Source organism: Giraffa tippelskirchi, chromosome 7 (assembly GCF_054371585.1).
Source record: "Giraffa tippelskirchi isolate mGirTip1 chromosome 7, T2T-mGirTip1v1.2.pri, whole genome shotgun sequence".
Taxonomy (NCBI): domain Eukaryota; kingdom Metazoa; phylum Chordata; class Mammalia; order Artiodactyla; family Giraffidae; genus Giraffa; species Giraffa tippelskirchi.
In genome coordinates this window covers 21952213-21969265 of record NC_137281.1, presented here as the reverse complement: position 1 = coordinate 21969265, position 17053 = coordinate 21952213, and the positions used below count along the sequence as shown (strand labels likewise).

Sequence of the window (17053 nt, the reverse complement as noted above, 5' to 3'; positions counted from 1 at the left end):
TTCCTTTGCAGCCTTGTGATCTTTTGCCCCCAGTTTCCTTAAGTTTCTTCTTAGGGGCTTTCTAGGTCACATGAAAATACACATCTTAAATGAGAATCAAACCTCCTGAGACTGCAATCTTTTAAATCGTTATTTAAGTACTGGGAGAGGTATGAAGGTGTCTCTTTGAGTCTTTGAGGCATTCTGGCCAAGCGTGTTGTTAATTATTTGAGGAAAAGGCACATAGATGTTGTTTTTTTTTAATGTATTAGATGTAAAGTACTTGCATTCAGGTGGACGATAGAATAGTAATTCAGATTTGATGCAACCAGAAACCTGGGAATAACATTTGTATTAATGAATGTTTGATCTTTAATAAAGCAATATCCTCTTTTTTTGGGCTTCTACACAAGCAATACAGGCTATTACAAGTAGTTGTACAAGGAATTGTTCTAGCTAGAAGGTTGTAATTGATTTTATTCTCAGAAAAACTTACAGATTCAGGAACGTAGTCTGGGCAGTGGTTTGGAAAGACACATGTGAATCTTTATTGGATCCACTTCCAAATTACACCATACATTTGAAGAGTGTTTATCCCATAAATGGTCAGGTAAAATAAGGAAGAATCTATAGTTTTAAGAGTTATTTTGAAAAAGTTCAGAGAAGTCAGATGAAGCAATTATATGATTGTGAAAATGACTTTCTAGCAATATCTCTGGAATTTCCAAGAATAATCTTTCAAGTGCCCTTAATCACACAATTTTTCCATAAAATATCTCTTCCAAAGAGGTGTGAAATTATAAGGGAGATGTGGATGTGTTTCCTCCAACAGTCCTAATGTGTAGACAAAGGCTCAGACGGGGAGAAGTAGATCAGTTCAAAATATCCCCAGCAGTACTGCAGCAGTTACTCCAGGAGACCAGTTGTGTTTTATCACAGTAGGTTTCAACATAGAAAGAGAAGTGTTTACATCCAGTAGAAATATGCATGTTTATTCTCTTACGGTTTTAGATCATTCTTGTTCTGAAAATGGTAGCAGATACAATGATCACCTAAGGAATCCAAAATCAGAGTTTGGTTTATTGCTTGCCAGGCAAGAAGGAGCCACATCTCTTAGGAAAGGAACACAAGTCTCCCTGAACTGAATGTAGGAGAGCTAGAAATAACATTAAAAAGCGGTTTTGTCTCAGGGAGGTGAAAGCTTTGGCCAGCTAGTCTTTGGCCAGCTCAAAAGTGGATCATAAAGTCTCTCTCAGTAAAGGCTATTATTCAATTTTGTGTCATCCACTCTAAGAGCAAGAGCCTCAGACAAGTCTAGGATGAATTATATAATGTGTTGGCAGGCTCTGGGTGACACAGCAGGCAAAACTGCGTGGGCTTCTCCTTTCACACACCAGCAAATACAAAGAGCAAATATACTCCTATTCTTTGGGGAAAATTGTATTTCTATGTAAAAGTCAAATGCAAAATGTGCTTCCAGAAGATTACTCAACAAACTGATTATAGAGACTGCCTCTGGAGAGGGGTCTGGATCATGACAGAGTGGTTTGTTTCATGTCTACTGTTGTTGCATAGTAAGTGCATAATAAGTACTCATTGAATGAATGAGTGAAATGTATTTGTTGGTTGTGCAACTGTAAACAATACAGGGGAGAGTTGGAAATAAATAGCAGTGATGAATTGCATGTCCAATTCATTTAAGAGATTTGGCACTGCGAGGGGAGGTTGAAGTTAAAGGGAAGCTATCATGGTGCATTTATTTCTCACCTTATATTTTGTTTTCTAGGGTTTCCTCATACCTTGATATGTTCCCTCAATAATACCTCCTTGGTCCCCATGACCTTCAAACTGCGTGTCCCTGGGGATGGCGTTGGCCAGCAGAGCATTTCAAGTTGTGAGCATTACTCAGACAACAAAAAACCATTTTGGAACAAGGATGAATTACCTGTAATAAGACCAAAAGAATTCACCATAACCCCCAGCAGTGGCACCATTCGCTCCCAAGGATTTGCTGCTATCAAGGTAAAGTGCTCAGCCTTCTAGCACATGTAGCCATAGAGCTGAACTGTCAAATAGTTACTGAGACCACATCTAGCGTTTGCTTTATATGCCCAGTGTCAATGAGAGGGAGTGCCTCTAGTTCACATGGAAATGTGGGTCTATTTCTACAAGGAAGTAAACTACTGTGGCAAAAGAAACCAGATGCAAATATATTGGGCCAAAGAACTGACACTGCTTCAGTAGGTTTCCATCAGTCTAAATGCATTGCCTTTATCAGAACAGTGGATTCTAGCAATTTCTGCTGAAATCACTGCTCTGTGCCTAATAGTTCGCTCATCAATACTAATATAAAAATATTTAAGAGCTCATTGACAATCAGGTCCTCCATTAGACTCAAATCATTTATACTAGTAAGTATCCAGATTTATGCCCCAGATGATATCCAGTTTATTCAAATTTTTAACCTGAATCTGAGCTTCCTGGTGAATGTGGATGTGATGTTCCCAGCAATGCTTTAAGGTCCACAGTGTGATGCTTGGCTTATGGCCTCATAGTGCCAACAGCAGAATTGTTCCACAGCTAACTGAGAAAGGTTTTCACTGTCTCCCATCACTTACTTTTGTTTCTCCAAGCAGTTAGGTCTAGCAACACTGAAGGCTGCTAAATTTAAATGATTTTATCTTTTCTGGAAAAGAAAAAAAATGACTTCACAGCTAAGGTGGTAATTTTCTGTTTAGTCATTACCTTTCAATATTTAATTCAGCTGTGAGTTTTACCCCCCAAGTTTGCTTTAAATGCTTCATAATGTCTCACCATGAATTTACTCATCCTAAATCTATTCTAGGAAGTTTCAGCTTTTCTAAGGGCTTCTTCAGGGATACAGTGAGGTTTGATATCACATATTGTTGTAACTTCCCATTTGGGCTCCTATTACAAAATACCAGAGACTGGGTAACTTATAAACATCAGAAATTTATTCTTACAATCTGGAGGCTGGAAGTCCGAGGTCAGATTACCAGCATGGTAGGGTTCTGGTGAAGGCCATTTTTCAGATTTCAGACTGCTGATGTCTCCTTGTATCCTCACCTGGTACAGGGACGAGGGAGCTCTCTGGGGCCTCTTAGAGGGGCACTCATCCTGCTCAAGAGGGCTCCACCCTCATGACCTCATGACCTCCCAAAGGCCCTACCTCCTAATAATCAGCACGTTGAGAGTTAGGATTTCAGCATATATATTTGGGGTGGGAGGTGGGGACATCAGCATTCAGATCAGAGCAGTTGCTAATTGTGACTTGCCCAAGGAGAGGTGCAGCTGCAATGAATGAATTTATTTTTTACAGAGTAATGCTTAGCTTACGTATTACCTACCAATCCCCCCTTTTGTGGATCTTCTCCCTTGTAGTTCAGGAAGATTCTAGAAGACAGCATCTATCCAGCAGGTTTCTGCCAGAACCACTTCCTCTAACCAGAGGCAAGTCAGGGTTAGAGCCACTCCAGGAATCTGGATGCTGTAGTGGCTGCTTCTGTCCAAAGCTGCCAAGTTTTCCTTCCAAATCAGTGACTCCCTCTTTGCTTTATTTTTCCTTTGTATTTCAGAAAGCTTTCTCCAAGCCTCAGTTTTCCCTCCTAATCTGCACTTTAACCACGTCTGTCTGGATTCAGATTTGCATCCAACAATTCCCTTTCCAACCAAAAAAATTTTAATTAGTACCTGATGCATAATTTATAGATAGAAGAGCCATAACCTATGCCAGAAGCTGTTTTCTACACTTACAAGTATCTCTTCCAATACAAATCATTTAAAGCAATTAAAAATTGTGACAAGGCTTCAAAAGCCTAAATGTTAAGTTTCACAACAATAAATACAAACATAAGGTAAAATACATTGGTCAGATACTGTCCTTGGATTAACCTTTCTTCAAAGTTTCCTATTTTCTGCTCTAATAATGAATACGGGAGGTAGGGAGGAGCAAGATTTTGGTTAAAAAAAAAGACTAGTTTGTTTCTCACATGATTTCTATCACTGACTTGGTTATATTCACTTATTTTGCCATAAGTGAAATCTAGCTGTAGTGTTTTATTGGTGTACTGAATTTTCAGAATTTATATAGCCCAGAGGCATAGGGAACACTTTAAATTGCAGTAATTAAAGTTTGTTTGATGTTGATATCCTTCAGGGCCTGGTTTCCCCTCATACCAGATCTATGGCTCTTTTGATACTACCCCCTCAGAATTCAGCAGACCTATTATACCAGAAGCCATTTGTTAGAATCTAACCTGGCCTTTGAAACAACTCAGCATGCCCTGACCCTGAAACAGAACCTGCTTAACTAAAAATGTTAAATGCCATACATCCTCTAATAAAGTACTTAGAAACCACACTCATCTGTGTGGTCCTCTCCTGGCCCCCTTCTCCCCCGTGCAGGGGGGAGAGCTGGCCTTTTAGAAGAGCAGCTTTTTACCTTTTTCTTTCCAGGTGACCTTGTGCTCCAACACTGTGCAGAAATATGAGCTGGCCCTGGTGGTAGATGTGGAGGGCATCGGGGAGGAAGTGCTGGCACTCCTGATTACAGCAAGGTATCACACTCACCTGCTTTCTCTTTCCCAGTCCCCCTAAGCCACCGGTAATGGGCTGGCTCTCGGGAAGGAAGGCAGCACAGGAGCAACCAACCAGCTTACTGCCTTTCCTGAGAAAGGAAGAAGAATCTGATATTGGAGTGACAAAGTTTTATATGAGAAAACGCACCTTTGGTGGAGATAAGAGGAGGGATGTGTATGTTAAGTGTTAAGTACAATAGTGCTCTTTAATGGGTCTGATTTTCCGTGTATGTACCTGACAAGGTTTTAGCAGGAAGAGATGCGCAGTTGCTGGTTTTTATTTTTATCTTTAAAGATAGTACTCCAGAGTTGTGCAGCAGAAAGAGTGGTGCTCATAGCCCTGCTCCAGGACACTGTCGTTAGGACTTAAAGGCAGGCTGCAAGTGGCCCCCCAAAACGAGGCCCTCACTAACATCATAAACTCCTCAGAACCATCACAACTTGTCTCTCTTTTTTAATAGAGGCAACAGTGGGTCCTGGAGTCAGGTTAAGATCCTGGCTCTGACATTTGTTGACTGTGTCTCCTTCACTAAATTTACAGCCTTTCTAAGCGTAGTGTGTCACCTGCTGATGCTGACCATGGTCCTAAATAAAATCATAGGCCATGCTCTTGCCAAAGTAAACAAGTGTCCAGATCTGGGACCTGATAGTGTGTATGAAATACCATCTGAAGGAAACAGGCAGTGTTCCAGTACCTAGAATGCAGGACCTTCACGGATCTTAGGAAGATGCACCTTAAAGAAGGTACAGATATGCTGGTTGGTGGGGTCATCATAACCAGCACCATTTCCTCTGTCTTGGGCTTGAGTGAAGTCAGGGGGCAGCCCTAAAATAACTTGAAGGTCAAGTTCTTGCCACAATCTGCTTAATATTCCCTCCAGAGACCTCACTAATCATTTGTTTAAGAACAGTGGAAAAACTCTTTTGTTTGGGCTTCTCTATCCCAAAGTTTGACCTTTTGTGTAGTCTTACATTTCTTTTCTATTTTTCTTTTATTCTGATACTTTCCAATGCCTTTTCCCTGCAGCTCTAAGTAGAAAATCCTGAATTTTAAAAAGGTGGGAGATGGGTTCTAGGAGGCTATGAGTTTTATAGCATGTATACTCTGTGACCAAGTCAAATGCTATGAGTCCTGTCAGCCCCCATGTTTCAGGTAGTAAAGGATAAGCTTTACCAAAATCACCGGGTCAGCTGACAACTTCCATTCTAACTAAAAGTGAACCCTCATCTTGCGCTAAAACCTGAACTTCAGGTCAAGACTCTTGTGTCACTACTTTTGGAGCAGTCTGTAAGGACTCCTCAGAGACTCTCAACAGAGGAGCTAGTTTTAGAGCGTGCTCCCTAAAGTGATCCTCCCAGAGAGCCAGCAGTGCGACTGGCAGGACAGGGACCACAGGCTCATCATCTCATATTGAGCCATCAGATGGTCCCGCGCCTTACCTTCATTCACACCATCTTCTGTGTTTCCCCAGGAAGAGTTGATGCTAATGTCAGTTCCTCAAATTATCTTCTTTCTACCTATGAGCAAAAATGGGACTCTGGGAGGGAGAGTAGCTGGCTCAAGGTTGTGCTTGGTGAGGTCAGTATTTGAACCTGGCTCTGACTGATTCACACACCAGCACTCTTCACCATGGCACTATGTTGTAAAAGTGCAGCAGGGCAGGGCAGGCCTGGGAACTTAACAGACACAAAATAAAACCCAGGTCATCTAATAATAGGCCAGTCTGCACACACAGGCCTTCCATCCCTCCCTCCTCTCCCCACAACACCCCCTTCACACTGAGCACCACTGTCACAGTGCCAGTTCTGGGTCGAGCAGCTGCCTGAGCCCACTGATCTAAGGCAGCTGTTCCACATGGAAATTAAAATTATTACCATTATTTAGATAGTGCGAGCTGTTGCTGGTCCTCAGGGGACTCTGACTGGTCCAAAGTGTCACAGCGAATCAGGACCCCATGCTGGTGCCATGGGCCCTGTTTGCCATGGAAACAGATCCACTATCCTAAGGAACTTGTGCTTTGGGGGCTCCTTGCCAGAGAAAGACCAAATAGGAAAAACAATGGAAATGTTAGTCATTATCCACAGAAGACAGTATTCAAGGCGTCCTGCTTCTAGCTCTTTTTTGAATAAACAGTGGTTACTAGGGGCTAAGAGAGAGGGATGACAGGAGAGAAGATGTGAAAATGATTAATGTTGTTATTAGAGGACAACTACTGTGTGACAGTGACAAATGTGTTTAACTTGGGACTCTGCATCCTCCATATGTAAACAAGCTCTCCCTTCATCCTTGTGAATTCTTTAATGGGCTCCTTCCCTCGAGCAGGTGTATTGTACCTACCCTCCACGTGGTTAATACAGAGGTGGACTTTGGGCGTTGCTTCCTGAAGTATCCATATAAGAAAACGATCCAGCTTGTCAATGATGACGACCTCTCAGGATGCTATCAGGTCCTGCCTCAGGCGAGTTACTCTTATCCATTTTCAGTGTTGCTTTTTATTCAGTTCGATTCCTTCAGTGAGAAAGAGAAGTCCTTTGAAAGAGCCATATTCCTGAGCACATGATCTACATAATTCTGATTTTTAACTGTGGGATAACCTGGGGGTGGGGTTATAAAGCCACAGCTGGATTGCCCCCATATGAGCGAGCAGCTGCGGGTGAAAACAGTTGTTAATTTCCAACGGAAATTGCCTTTGATAAAGGGGAAAGGGTCAATTAGGCCAACATGCAGAAATTGCACCTGCAAATTATTGCCTGTGAATTCACCATGCATGGGAAATAAGGCAGAGCTGGGAGTTTTCATTTATGTCTATGGCTGTGACTTGAACAGAATCACTAAGATATGCTAATACAGTATTTATAAATGAACTTTTTGTACCAGAAAGCTAGAGATAATATATGAAGGAGAAAGGAGGAACCGTTCCTTAGTGTTTTATGAAATGGATCTGTCCACATTCCATTATACCTATCTAGGTGGGAGACTAAGCACTTAAACACACTTGGAAAAATGATTCAAAAAGATCTGTATAGACTAGAGTAAATGGAAAGTGACTAATGAGATACAGTTTATAAAGGAAGTGTTTGGGTTTAAAACTCAATTCTATAAGTACTACTCTAATAAAAATTCATGCAGAAAATCAAATGATTTTATTTGGCTACAAGTGCAAAATAAAAAACCAGTGAGGTGACTCCATGGTGCAACGGATAGTGCACTGGACTTCCAAAAGACCAGTGCTGGGGCCACAGAACCAAGGCAGGTTTAGGCTGCATCAGAGAAACACAGTATTCCACAGCTAAAGGAAGGAGAGAGCCACCTGTCAAAGCAGTGCTGGAGTGTTGTCTTCAGCTCTTGACAGGATATTTTTTTAATGGAAACTTGAAAAATAGAGAATCATGTTCAGAGTAACCAGAATGTCAACCTACGTCATCTGGAAACCCAAGTCATCTGAGGAGCAGGCACAGTGTCTAACCTGGAACAGATGATTAACTGGAATGAAATAGCTACCCCTAGTCAAAGGACTGCTGTATAAAAAAGGGAATTCAAATTATTCTGTTGGCTTCTCTGAGACAAAACCAGAAGCTAAGGATGAGGGTGACAGGAGACAACTTTTCTAGCTTTCAGGTGTTCAACAGAACAGGCTGGCCACTCACAGTGCATGGTCACCTCAAGAACTCAGGACAGAGCCTGAGTCACACAGAGTGATGGGGAAGCTGTTACTGCACAGCTGGTCTGGGAAAGGGTGAGGCACTAGCCTCAGGGGGACCAAAACAGTAATCAAGATAGACAGTGTTTTCATGGCACACTTGAAGAAATCGAAAGTATCACAAAAAATCCGTGATAAATAAGATATCAAAACATTTGGTAAAGGTGGAATCAGTGTTACTGATTTTCCTTTGGCCTCAGGGTCCAGGAAGGCTAGGTGGATCATTGCCACAGAGGGATGTTGAGTTATGATTAGGTCAAGTTGGACCAGACCAGGTACAGAAAAATCATGGGGCACTACAGGCAGGTGAAACTGGCACCGTCTGTCCTTCCTTCCAGGAGTGGAGGCTCTGAAAAGTGTTTCCCCGAATTATTCAAACTTATTTGACTATGGGATTTTTTTTTAATTTTTTGTTGAAGGATAATTGCTTTACAGAATTTTGTTATTTCCTGTCAAACTTCAACATGAATCAGCCAAAGGTATACATATATCCCCTCCATTTTGAACCTCCCTCCCATCTCCCTCCCCATCCCACCCCTTTAGGTTGATACAGAGCCCCTGTTTGAGTTTCCTGAGCCATACAGCAAATTCCCGTTGACTATCTATTTTACATATGGTAATGTAAGTTTCCATGTTACTCTCTCCTTACATCTCACCCTCTCCTTTCCTCTCCCCATGTCCATAAGTCTGTTCTCTATGTCTGTTTCTCCATTGCTGCCCTATAAATAAATTCTTCAGAACCATTTTTCTAGATTCTGTATATGTGCATTAGAATATGATGTTTATCATTCTCTCTCTGACTCACTTCACTCTGTATAATAGGTTAAAGGTTCATCCACCTCATCAGAACTGACTCAAATGTGTTCCTTTTTGTGGCTGAATAATATTCCATTGTGTATATGTACCACAACTTCTTTATCCATTCATCTGTCGAAGGGCATCTAGGTTGCTTTCATGTTCTAGCTATTGTAAATAGTGCTGCAGTGAACAGTGGGATACATGTGTCTTTTTCCATTTTGGTTTCCTCAGGGTATATGCCTAGGAGTGGGATTGCTGGGTCATATGGTGGTTTTATTCCTAGTTTTTTAAGGAACCTCCATACCATCTTCCATAGTGGCTGTATCAATTTACATTCCCACCAACAGTGCAAGAGCATTCCCTTTTCTCCACACCCTCTCCAATATTTATTGTTCGTAGACTTTTTGATGATGGCCATTCTGACTGGTGTGAGGTTATATCTCATTGTGGTTTTAATTTGCATTGCTCTAATAATGAGCAGTGTTGAGCATCTTTTCATGTGTTTGTTAGCCATCTGTATGTCTTCTTTGGTGAAATGTCTTTTTAGGTCTTTTTCCCACGTTTTGATTGGGTTGTTTGTTTTTCTGGCATTGAGTTGTATGAACTGCTTATATATTTTGGAAATTAATCTTTGGTCAGTTGTTTCCTTTGCTATTATTTTCTCCCATTCTGAGGGTTGTCTTTTCACCTTGCTTATAGTTTCCTTTGCTGTGCAAAAACTTTTAAGTTTAATCAGGTCCCACTTGTTTACTTTTGTTTTTATTTCTGTTACTCTAGGAGGTGGGTCATAGAGGATCTTGCTTTGATTTATGTCATCGAGTGTTCTGCCTATTAGTATTCCTCTAAGAGTTTTATAGTTTCTGGTCTTACATTTAGGTCTTTAATCCATTTTGAGTTTATCTTTGTGTGTGGTGTTAGGAAGTGTTCTAATTTCATTCTTTTACACATAGCTTTCCAATTTTCCCAGCACCATTTATTGAAGAGGCTGTCTTTGCTCCATTGTATATTCTTGCCTCTTTTGTCAAAAATAAGGTACCCATAGGTGCATGGGTTTATTTCTGGGTTTTCTATGTTGTTCCACTGGTCTATATTTCTGTTTTTGTGCCAATACCTTACTGTCTTGATGACTGTAGCTTTGTAGTATAATCTGAAGTCAGGAAGGTTGATTCCTCCAGCTCCATTCTTCTTTCTCAACACTGCTTTGGCTATTTGGGGTCTTTTGTGTTTCCATATGAATTGTGGAATTTTTTGTTCTAGTTCTGTGAAAAATGCCATTGGTAATTTGATAGGGATCACACTGAATCTGTAGATTGCATTTGGTAGTATAGTCATTTTCACAATATTGATTCTTCCTACCCAGGAACATGGAATATCTCTCTGTTTATGTCATCTTTGATTTCTTTCATTAGTGTCTTATAATTTTCTGTAGACAGTTCTTTTGTCTCCTTAGGTAAGTTTATTCCTAGATATTTAATTCTTTTTGTTGCAATGGTGAATGGGATAGATTCCTTAATTTCTCTTTCTGATATCTCATTGTTAGCATATAGAAATGCAAGTAATTTCTGTGTATTGAATTTTGTATCCTGTAACTTTGCCAAGTTCAGTGATTAGCTCTATTAATTTTCTGATGCTATCTTTAGAGTTTTCTATGTACAGTATCATGTCACCTGCAAACAGTGAGAGCTTTACTTCTTCTTTTCCGATCTGGATTCCTTTTATTTCTTTTTCTTCTCTGATTGCTGTAGCTAGGACTTCCAGAACTATGTTGAATAATAGTGGTGAGAATGGACACCCTTGTCTTGTTCCTGATCTTAGGGGAAATGCTTTCAGTTTCTCACCATTGAGAATAATGTTTGCTGTAGGCTTATCATATACGGCCTTTACTATGTTGAGGTAGGTTCCTTCTATGCCCATTTTTTGAAGAGTTTTAATCATAAATGGGTGCTGAATTTTGTCAAAGGCTTTTTCTGCATCTATTGAGATTATCATTTGGTTTTTATCTTTCAATTTGTTAATACGGTGTATCACATTGATTGATTTGCGTATATTGAAGAATCCTTGCATCCTTGGAATAAACCCAACTTGATCATGGTGTATGAGCTTTTTGATGTGTTGCTGAATTCTGTTTGCTGAAATTTTATTGAGGATTTTTGCATCTATGTTCATCAGTGATATTGGCCTATAGTTTTCTTTTTTTGTGTTGTCTTTGTCTAGTTTTGGTATCAGGGTGATGGTGGCCTTGTAGAAGGAGTTTGGAAGTGTTCCTTCCTCTGTAATTTTTTGAAAGACTTTTAGAAGAATAGGCATTAGCTCTTCTCTATATGTTTGATAGAATTCTCCTGTGAAGCCATCTGGTCCTGGGTCTTTGTTTTGGGGGAGATTTTTGATCACAGCTTCAATTTCAGTGCTTGTAATTGGGTTGTTCATAATTTCTATTTCTTCCTGGTTCAGTCTTGGAAAATTGAACTTTTCTAAGAATCTTTGCATTTCTTCCAGGTTATCCATTTTATTGCCATATAGTTGTTCATAATAGTCTCTTATAATCCTTTGTATTTCCACATTGTCTGTTGTAACCTCTCCTTTTTCATTTCTAATTTTGTTGATTTGATTCTTCTCTCTTTTTTTCTTGATGAGTCTGGCTAAAGGGTGGTCAATTTTGTTTATCTTCTCAAAGAACCATCTTTTAGTTTTACTAATCTTTACTATTGTTTCTTTCTTTTTTTTTTTATTTATTTCTGCTCAGATCTTTATAATTTCTTTCCTTCTACTAATTGTGGGGGTTTTTCTTCTTCATTTTTCCAGTTGTTTTAGGTATAAAGTTAGGCTGTCTATTCGATGTTTTTCATGTTTCTTGAGGTAGGATTGTATGGCTAGAAACTTCCCTCTTAGAACTGCTTTGCTGCATCACATAGGTTTTAAGTTGTGTTTTCATTGTCATTTCTTTCTAGAAATTTTTTGATTTCCCTTTTGATTTCTTCAGTAACCTGTTGGTTATTTAGAAGTGTGTTGTTTAATCTTCATGTGTTTGTGTTTCTTACAGTTTTTTTCTTGTAATTGATATCTAGTCTCATAGTGTTGTGATTGGAGAAGATGTTTGATAGGATTTCAATTTTCTTAAATTTACTGAGGTTTGATTTGTGACCCAAGATGTGGTCTATCCTGGAGAATGTTCCATGTGCACTTGAGAAGAGGTGTATTCTTCTGCATTTGGATGGAATGTCCTGAAGATATCAGTGAGAGCCATCTCATCTAATGTATCATTTTAACCTTGTGTTTCCTTATTAATTTTCTCTTTTGATGATCTCCATTGGTTTGAGTGGGGTGTTAAAATCTCCTCCTGTTATTGTGTTACTGTCAATTTCTTCTTTTATGTCTATTAGTGTTTGTCTTATGTATTGAGGTGCTCCTATGTTGGGTGCATAGATATTTACAATTGTTATGTCTTCCTCTTGGATTGATCCTTTGATCATTATGTAGTGTCCTTCCTTATCTTTTGTAATCTTCTTTATTTTAAGGTCTATTTTGTCTGATACGAGGATTGCTACTCCAGCTTTCTTTTGCTTCCCATTTGCATGGAATATATTTTTCCATCCTCTCACTTTCAGTCTATATGTGTCTTGAGGTCTAAAGTGGGTTTCTTGTAGACAGCATATATATGGGTCTTGTTTTTGTATCCATTCAGCCAGTCTTTGTCTTTTGGTTGGAGCATTTAATCCATTTACATTTAAAGTAATTATTGATATATATGTTCCTATTGCCATTTTCTTAAATGTTTGGGGTTGATTTTGTAGATCTTTTTTCTTCTCTTGTATTTCTTGACTATATAAGTCCCTTTAACATTTGTTGTAAAGCTGGTTTGGCGGTACTGAATTCTCTTAACTTTTGCTTGTCTGAAAAGCTTTTGATTTCTCCCTCAATTTTGAATGAGATCCTTGCTGGGTACAGTAATCTTGGTTGTAGATTTTTCCCTTTGAGTACTTTAAATATATACTGCCATTCCCTCCGGAGAAGGCAATGGCACCCCACTCCAGTACTCTTGCCTGGAAAATCCCATGGACGGAGGAGCCTGGTAGGCTGCAGTCCATGGGGTCGCTAGGAGTCGGACACAACTGAGCGACTTCACTTTCACTTTTCCCTTTCATGCACTGGAGAAGGCAAAGGCAACCCACTCCAGTATTCTTGCCTGGAGAATCCCAGGGATGGCGGAGCCTGGTGGGCTGCCATCTATGGGGTCGCACAGAGTCAGACACGACTGAAGCGACTTAGCAGCAGCAGCAGCAGCAGCAGCCATTCCCTCTGGCCTGCAGAGTTTCTGCTGAAAGATCAGCTGCTAAACGTATGGGGTTTCCCTTGTATGTTACTTGTTGCTTCTCCATTGCTGCTTTTAATATTCTTTCTTTGTGTTTAGTCTTTGTTAGTTTTATTAGTATGTGACTTGGCGTATTTCTCCTTGGGTTTATCCTGTATGGGACTCTTTGTGTCTCTTAGACTTGATTGACTATTTCCTTTTCCATGTTGGGGAAATTTTCAACTATAATCTCTTCAAAAATTTTCTCATATCCTTTCTTTTTTCTTCTTCTTCTAGGACCCCTATAATTCAAATGTTGGTGCATATGATGTTGTCCCAGAGGTCTCTGAGACTGTCCTCAGTTCTTTTCATTCTTTTTACTTTATTCTGCTCTTCAGAAGTTATTTCCACCATTTTATCTTCCAGCTCACTGATTCGTTCTTCTGCTTCAGATATTCTGCTATTGATTCCTTCTAGAGTGTTTTTAATTTCAGTAATTGTGTTGTTTGTCTCTGGATGTTTTTTCTTTAATTCTTCTAGGTCTTTGTTTATTGATTCTTGCATTTTCTCCATTTTGTTTTCAAGGTTTTTGATCATCTTTGCTATCATTATTCTGAATTCTTTTTCAGGTAGTTTGCCTATTTCCTCTTCATTTATTTGGACTTCTGTGTTTTAGTTTGTTCCTTCATTTGTGTAGTATTTCTCTGCCTTTTCATTATTTTTTTTTTAACTTACTGTGTTTGAGATCTCCTTTTTACAGGCTTCAAGGTTGAATTCTTTCTTCCTTTTGGTTCTGCCCTCCTAAGGTTGGTCCAGTGATTTGTGTAAGCTTCTTACAGGGTGAGATTTGTGCTGAGTTTTTGTTTGTTTGTTTTCCCTCTGATGGGCAAGGCTGAGTGAGGTGGTAATCTTGTCTGCTGATGATGGGGTTTGTATTTTTGTTGTTTGGATAAGGCGTCCTGCCCAGGATGCTACTGGTGGTTGGGTGATGCCAGGTCTTGTATTCAGGTGGTTTCCTTTGTGCGAGTTCTCACTATTTGATACTCCCTAGGGTTAGTTCTCTGGTAGTCTAAGGTCTTGGAGTCAGTGCTCCCACTCCAAAGGCTCAGGCTTGATCTCGTTCGGGGGTGACTCTTGTTTAAGGAAATGTCCCTCTTGTATGTCTGTGGCTTAGAGTTGTATGTCGTGGCTTCTTTCAAACCTGAACAACTGTGGTGGTGGCCTGGCGGCCCGCTCTGGTGTCCAGGCAGATGACCGAGCGCCCCAGGTGGTGGCTTGGACGTGGGCTCCCGAACATGGGATTTTTAGTTTTATTTGTGTTACATAAAAACTTAGTAATGTACTGCAGAACAGGGTTCTTAGGAACACATACTAGTAAACAATGGGCAATGTTCATTCATTCACCTACCTGTTTTTTCCATTTAAAAAACATATACTGAGCATATGTTTTGGGCCAGAAAGTGGGCAGGTATTAAGGAGAGAGGCCCAGGTCATGCCCTAAGACGTTTATAGCCCTTGGAGAAGATGGACATGTTGCTAGCGCATGCTGAGGAGAGGGACTGAAAACAAAGGAAGCGCCTGGACTTTAGGGCCCAGACACCCCTGGGGGTTTCAGGATGAGTGGGGGGCAGGTCAGAGGGTACGGGCATTGCAGAAAGAGTAACCGCAGGTGCAAAGGGTTGGAGGTGAAAGCAGTATCATGTGTTCAGGAAATGCCAGTGGCCTCTATTGATGGAGTGTACAGGGGTGAAGTGGACGGGGATTAAAGCATGAAGGTGCAAAAGGTCTCTTCAAGGAATTTGGCCATGGGAAGCCATTGTCCTGAGCTAACTCACATTGTGGATGATTGTGCACTTTTCTGGGTCTCACACATTGGATCTGGGGCTTGTGCACCTCTCTTAGCCAGAGTTCCTTTTGTCTGAATTGAGGTGGTCATCTCCATTCACTTGCTTTAACAACGGTACATTATAAGACCCTCTGTGGATTCAGGACAATGCTTGTTTCAATATAATGTAATGTGCTACTAGTTTCATACTGAACCTGGGGCTTGCTTATCCTTCTAGCTTCTCTCCCCAACCAGGTATATCAGGATGTGCCTGCCGTGCTGCTCTCTAGTCCCACGCCCTGTGGGATCATCCCCCCGCATAGCACAGTTCACATACCTCTGACCCTGGAGACCCAAGTCCCTGGGGAATACAGGTCCACAGTTTACATCTCAACCTTTGGGAGCCAGGATCCCCCGATGGTGAGTGCCTGTTTTCAGAATGGCAGTTCTAAGTGCCGTACTTCTTGTGGGGACATTCTAACCTTTGCCTGTAAGGTACTCACCGTATTTGCATATCTTCTAGTTGTTGGTCTTCTAGAGTCTCTCATTTTCTCTCTGCAGTGGTAAAGCACCAGGGCTGTTATCTTGGGAATCTGTTTGTGGATACATCTGAAAATGGTGCTTTATAGCAATTGATTTTTCTCATACATACAGACACACCTGACCCCTCTCCAGACCCATGAAACCAGAATCTCTGAGGACAGAGGACCAGCATACCTGAATGATTAACCCCTTTCTCAATTGTTCCTACTACAAAGCTGGGTATCCCTAGCTTGCCACATGTGGGCTCTGAGATTGATTTCCTTCACTGCTCACCAGATCTTTTCCTGTAGATTATTGGATATGTACATACAACTATATGCTATAGCATATCCTATTATATTCTTGGACTTATATCACCAATTAACCTTACTCCAAGCCTGAGAAAAGGGAGACATGGAAAGCTCTCTGCAGCTTGAGCTGATTCAAAGGACGAATCTTGAAGGAAGTTGCCCAATAGGCTATGAATTCCCAGACACTGGATTTACGTGGAAGCTAAGTGGTGTCAACGTACGTTTGTTTGAAGTGATTTTGATTACTCAGAGAGTATAATAAACTGCTGCCGCTGCTAATTCGCTTCAGTCGTGGCCGACTCTGTGCGACCCCATAGACGGAAGCCCACCAGGCTCCTCCGTCCCTGGGATTCTCCAGGCAAGAGTACTGGAGTGGGGTGCCATTGCCTTCTCCGATAATAAACTAGGGTTTTGCTTTTATCTCTTCCATATAAGATCGCATAGATAAGCCATCTGACTTATAAAGCAGCATCATTAAGTCAAGCCAGCGGAAAGTTGCCACGGTCCAGGTAACCTGAACAGATGCAGCACATGAGAGGGTACCTTGCTGAGCTGGAAACATTTAATTAAAGAAAAAGACCCCCTTCCTTGGGCTGACAGAGTGCCTGGCTGAGAGCACAGGGGAAGGGAAGGAGAGCAGGGTGAATTTCAGTCCCCAACCTGCACAGCTTTGCATGGTGGGTGGCCCTGTCGTATTGCTAGTACAGCAGAAGGACTGGGACTCAGTCCAGCCACATCCAGCCCTGAAGTGCTGATCCTTAACCCCTAAGTGTTCCTGAGACTGGAGTTCTGGGTGGCACATACCGAACTGTTATTCTGGTTTCCCATTGGTGTGTGGCTCTGGGCCGACTCAGGGAAGCAAAGCTTTATTTTAAAGGAGGAATTCCATGCTAGATTCACGGGTCCAATCAGAGGGGCCATCCTGGTGACCTTTCACTACAGAATATCAGGGAGAACGACTGTCAACTCTAATAGCAACCTTATATGTCCCTGCTTTTTATAAAGGGATGCTTAGAAGCTTCTGTTTCAAT

At 40.9% G+C, this 17053-nt stretch overlaps 1 protein-coding gene across 1 annotated transcript in view; it reads left to right on the top strand.

Moving 5' to 3' along the window:
* HYDIN (HYDIN axonemal central pair apparatus protein) overlaps nucleotides 1-17053 on the top strand; it is a 339593-nt gene that overhangs the window by 139206 nt on the left and 183334 nt on the right. Inside the window, exons 14-17 of the mRNA XM_081512491.1 lie at nucleotides 1766-2001; nucleotides 4456-4556; nucleotides 6901-7036; nucleotides 15445-15609. Coding sequence (XP_081368617.1) covers nucleotides 1766-2001; nucleotides 4456-4556; nucleotides 6901-7036; nucleotides 15445-15609 — 638 coding nt within the window. The remainder of the gene's footprint in view (nucleotides 1-1765; nucleotides 2002-4455; nucleotides 4557-6900; nucleotides 7037-15444; nucleotides 15610-17053) is intronic.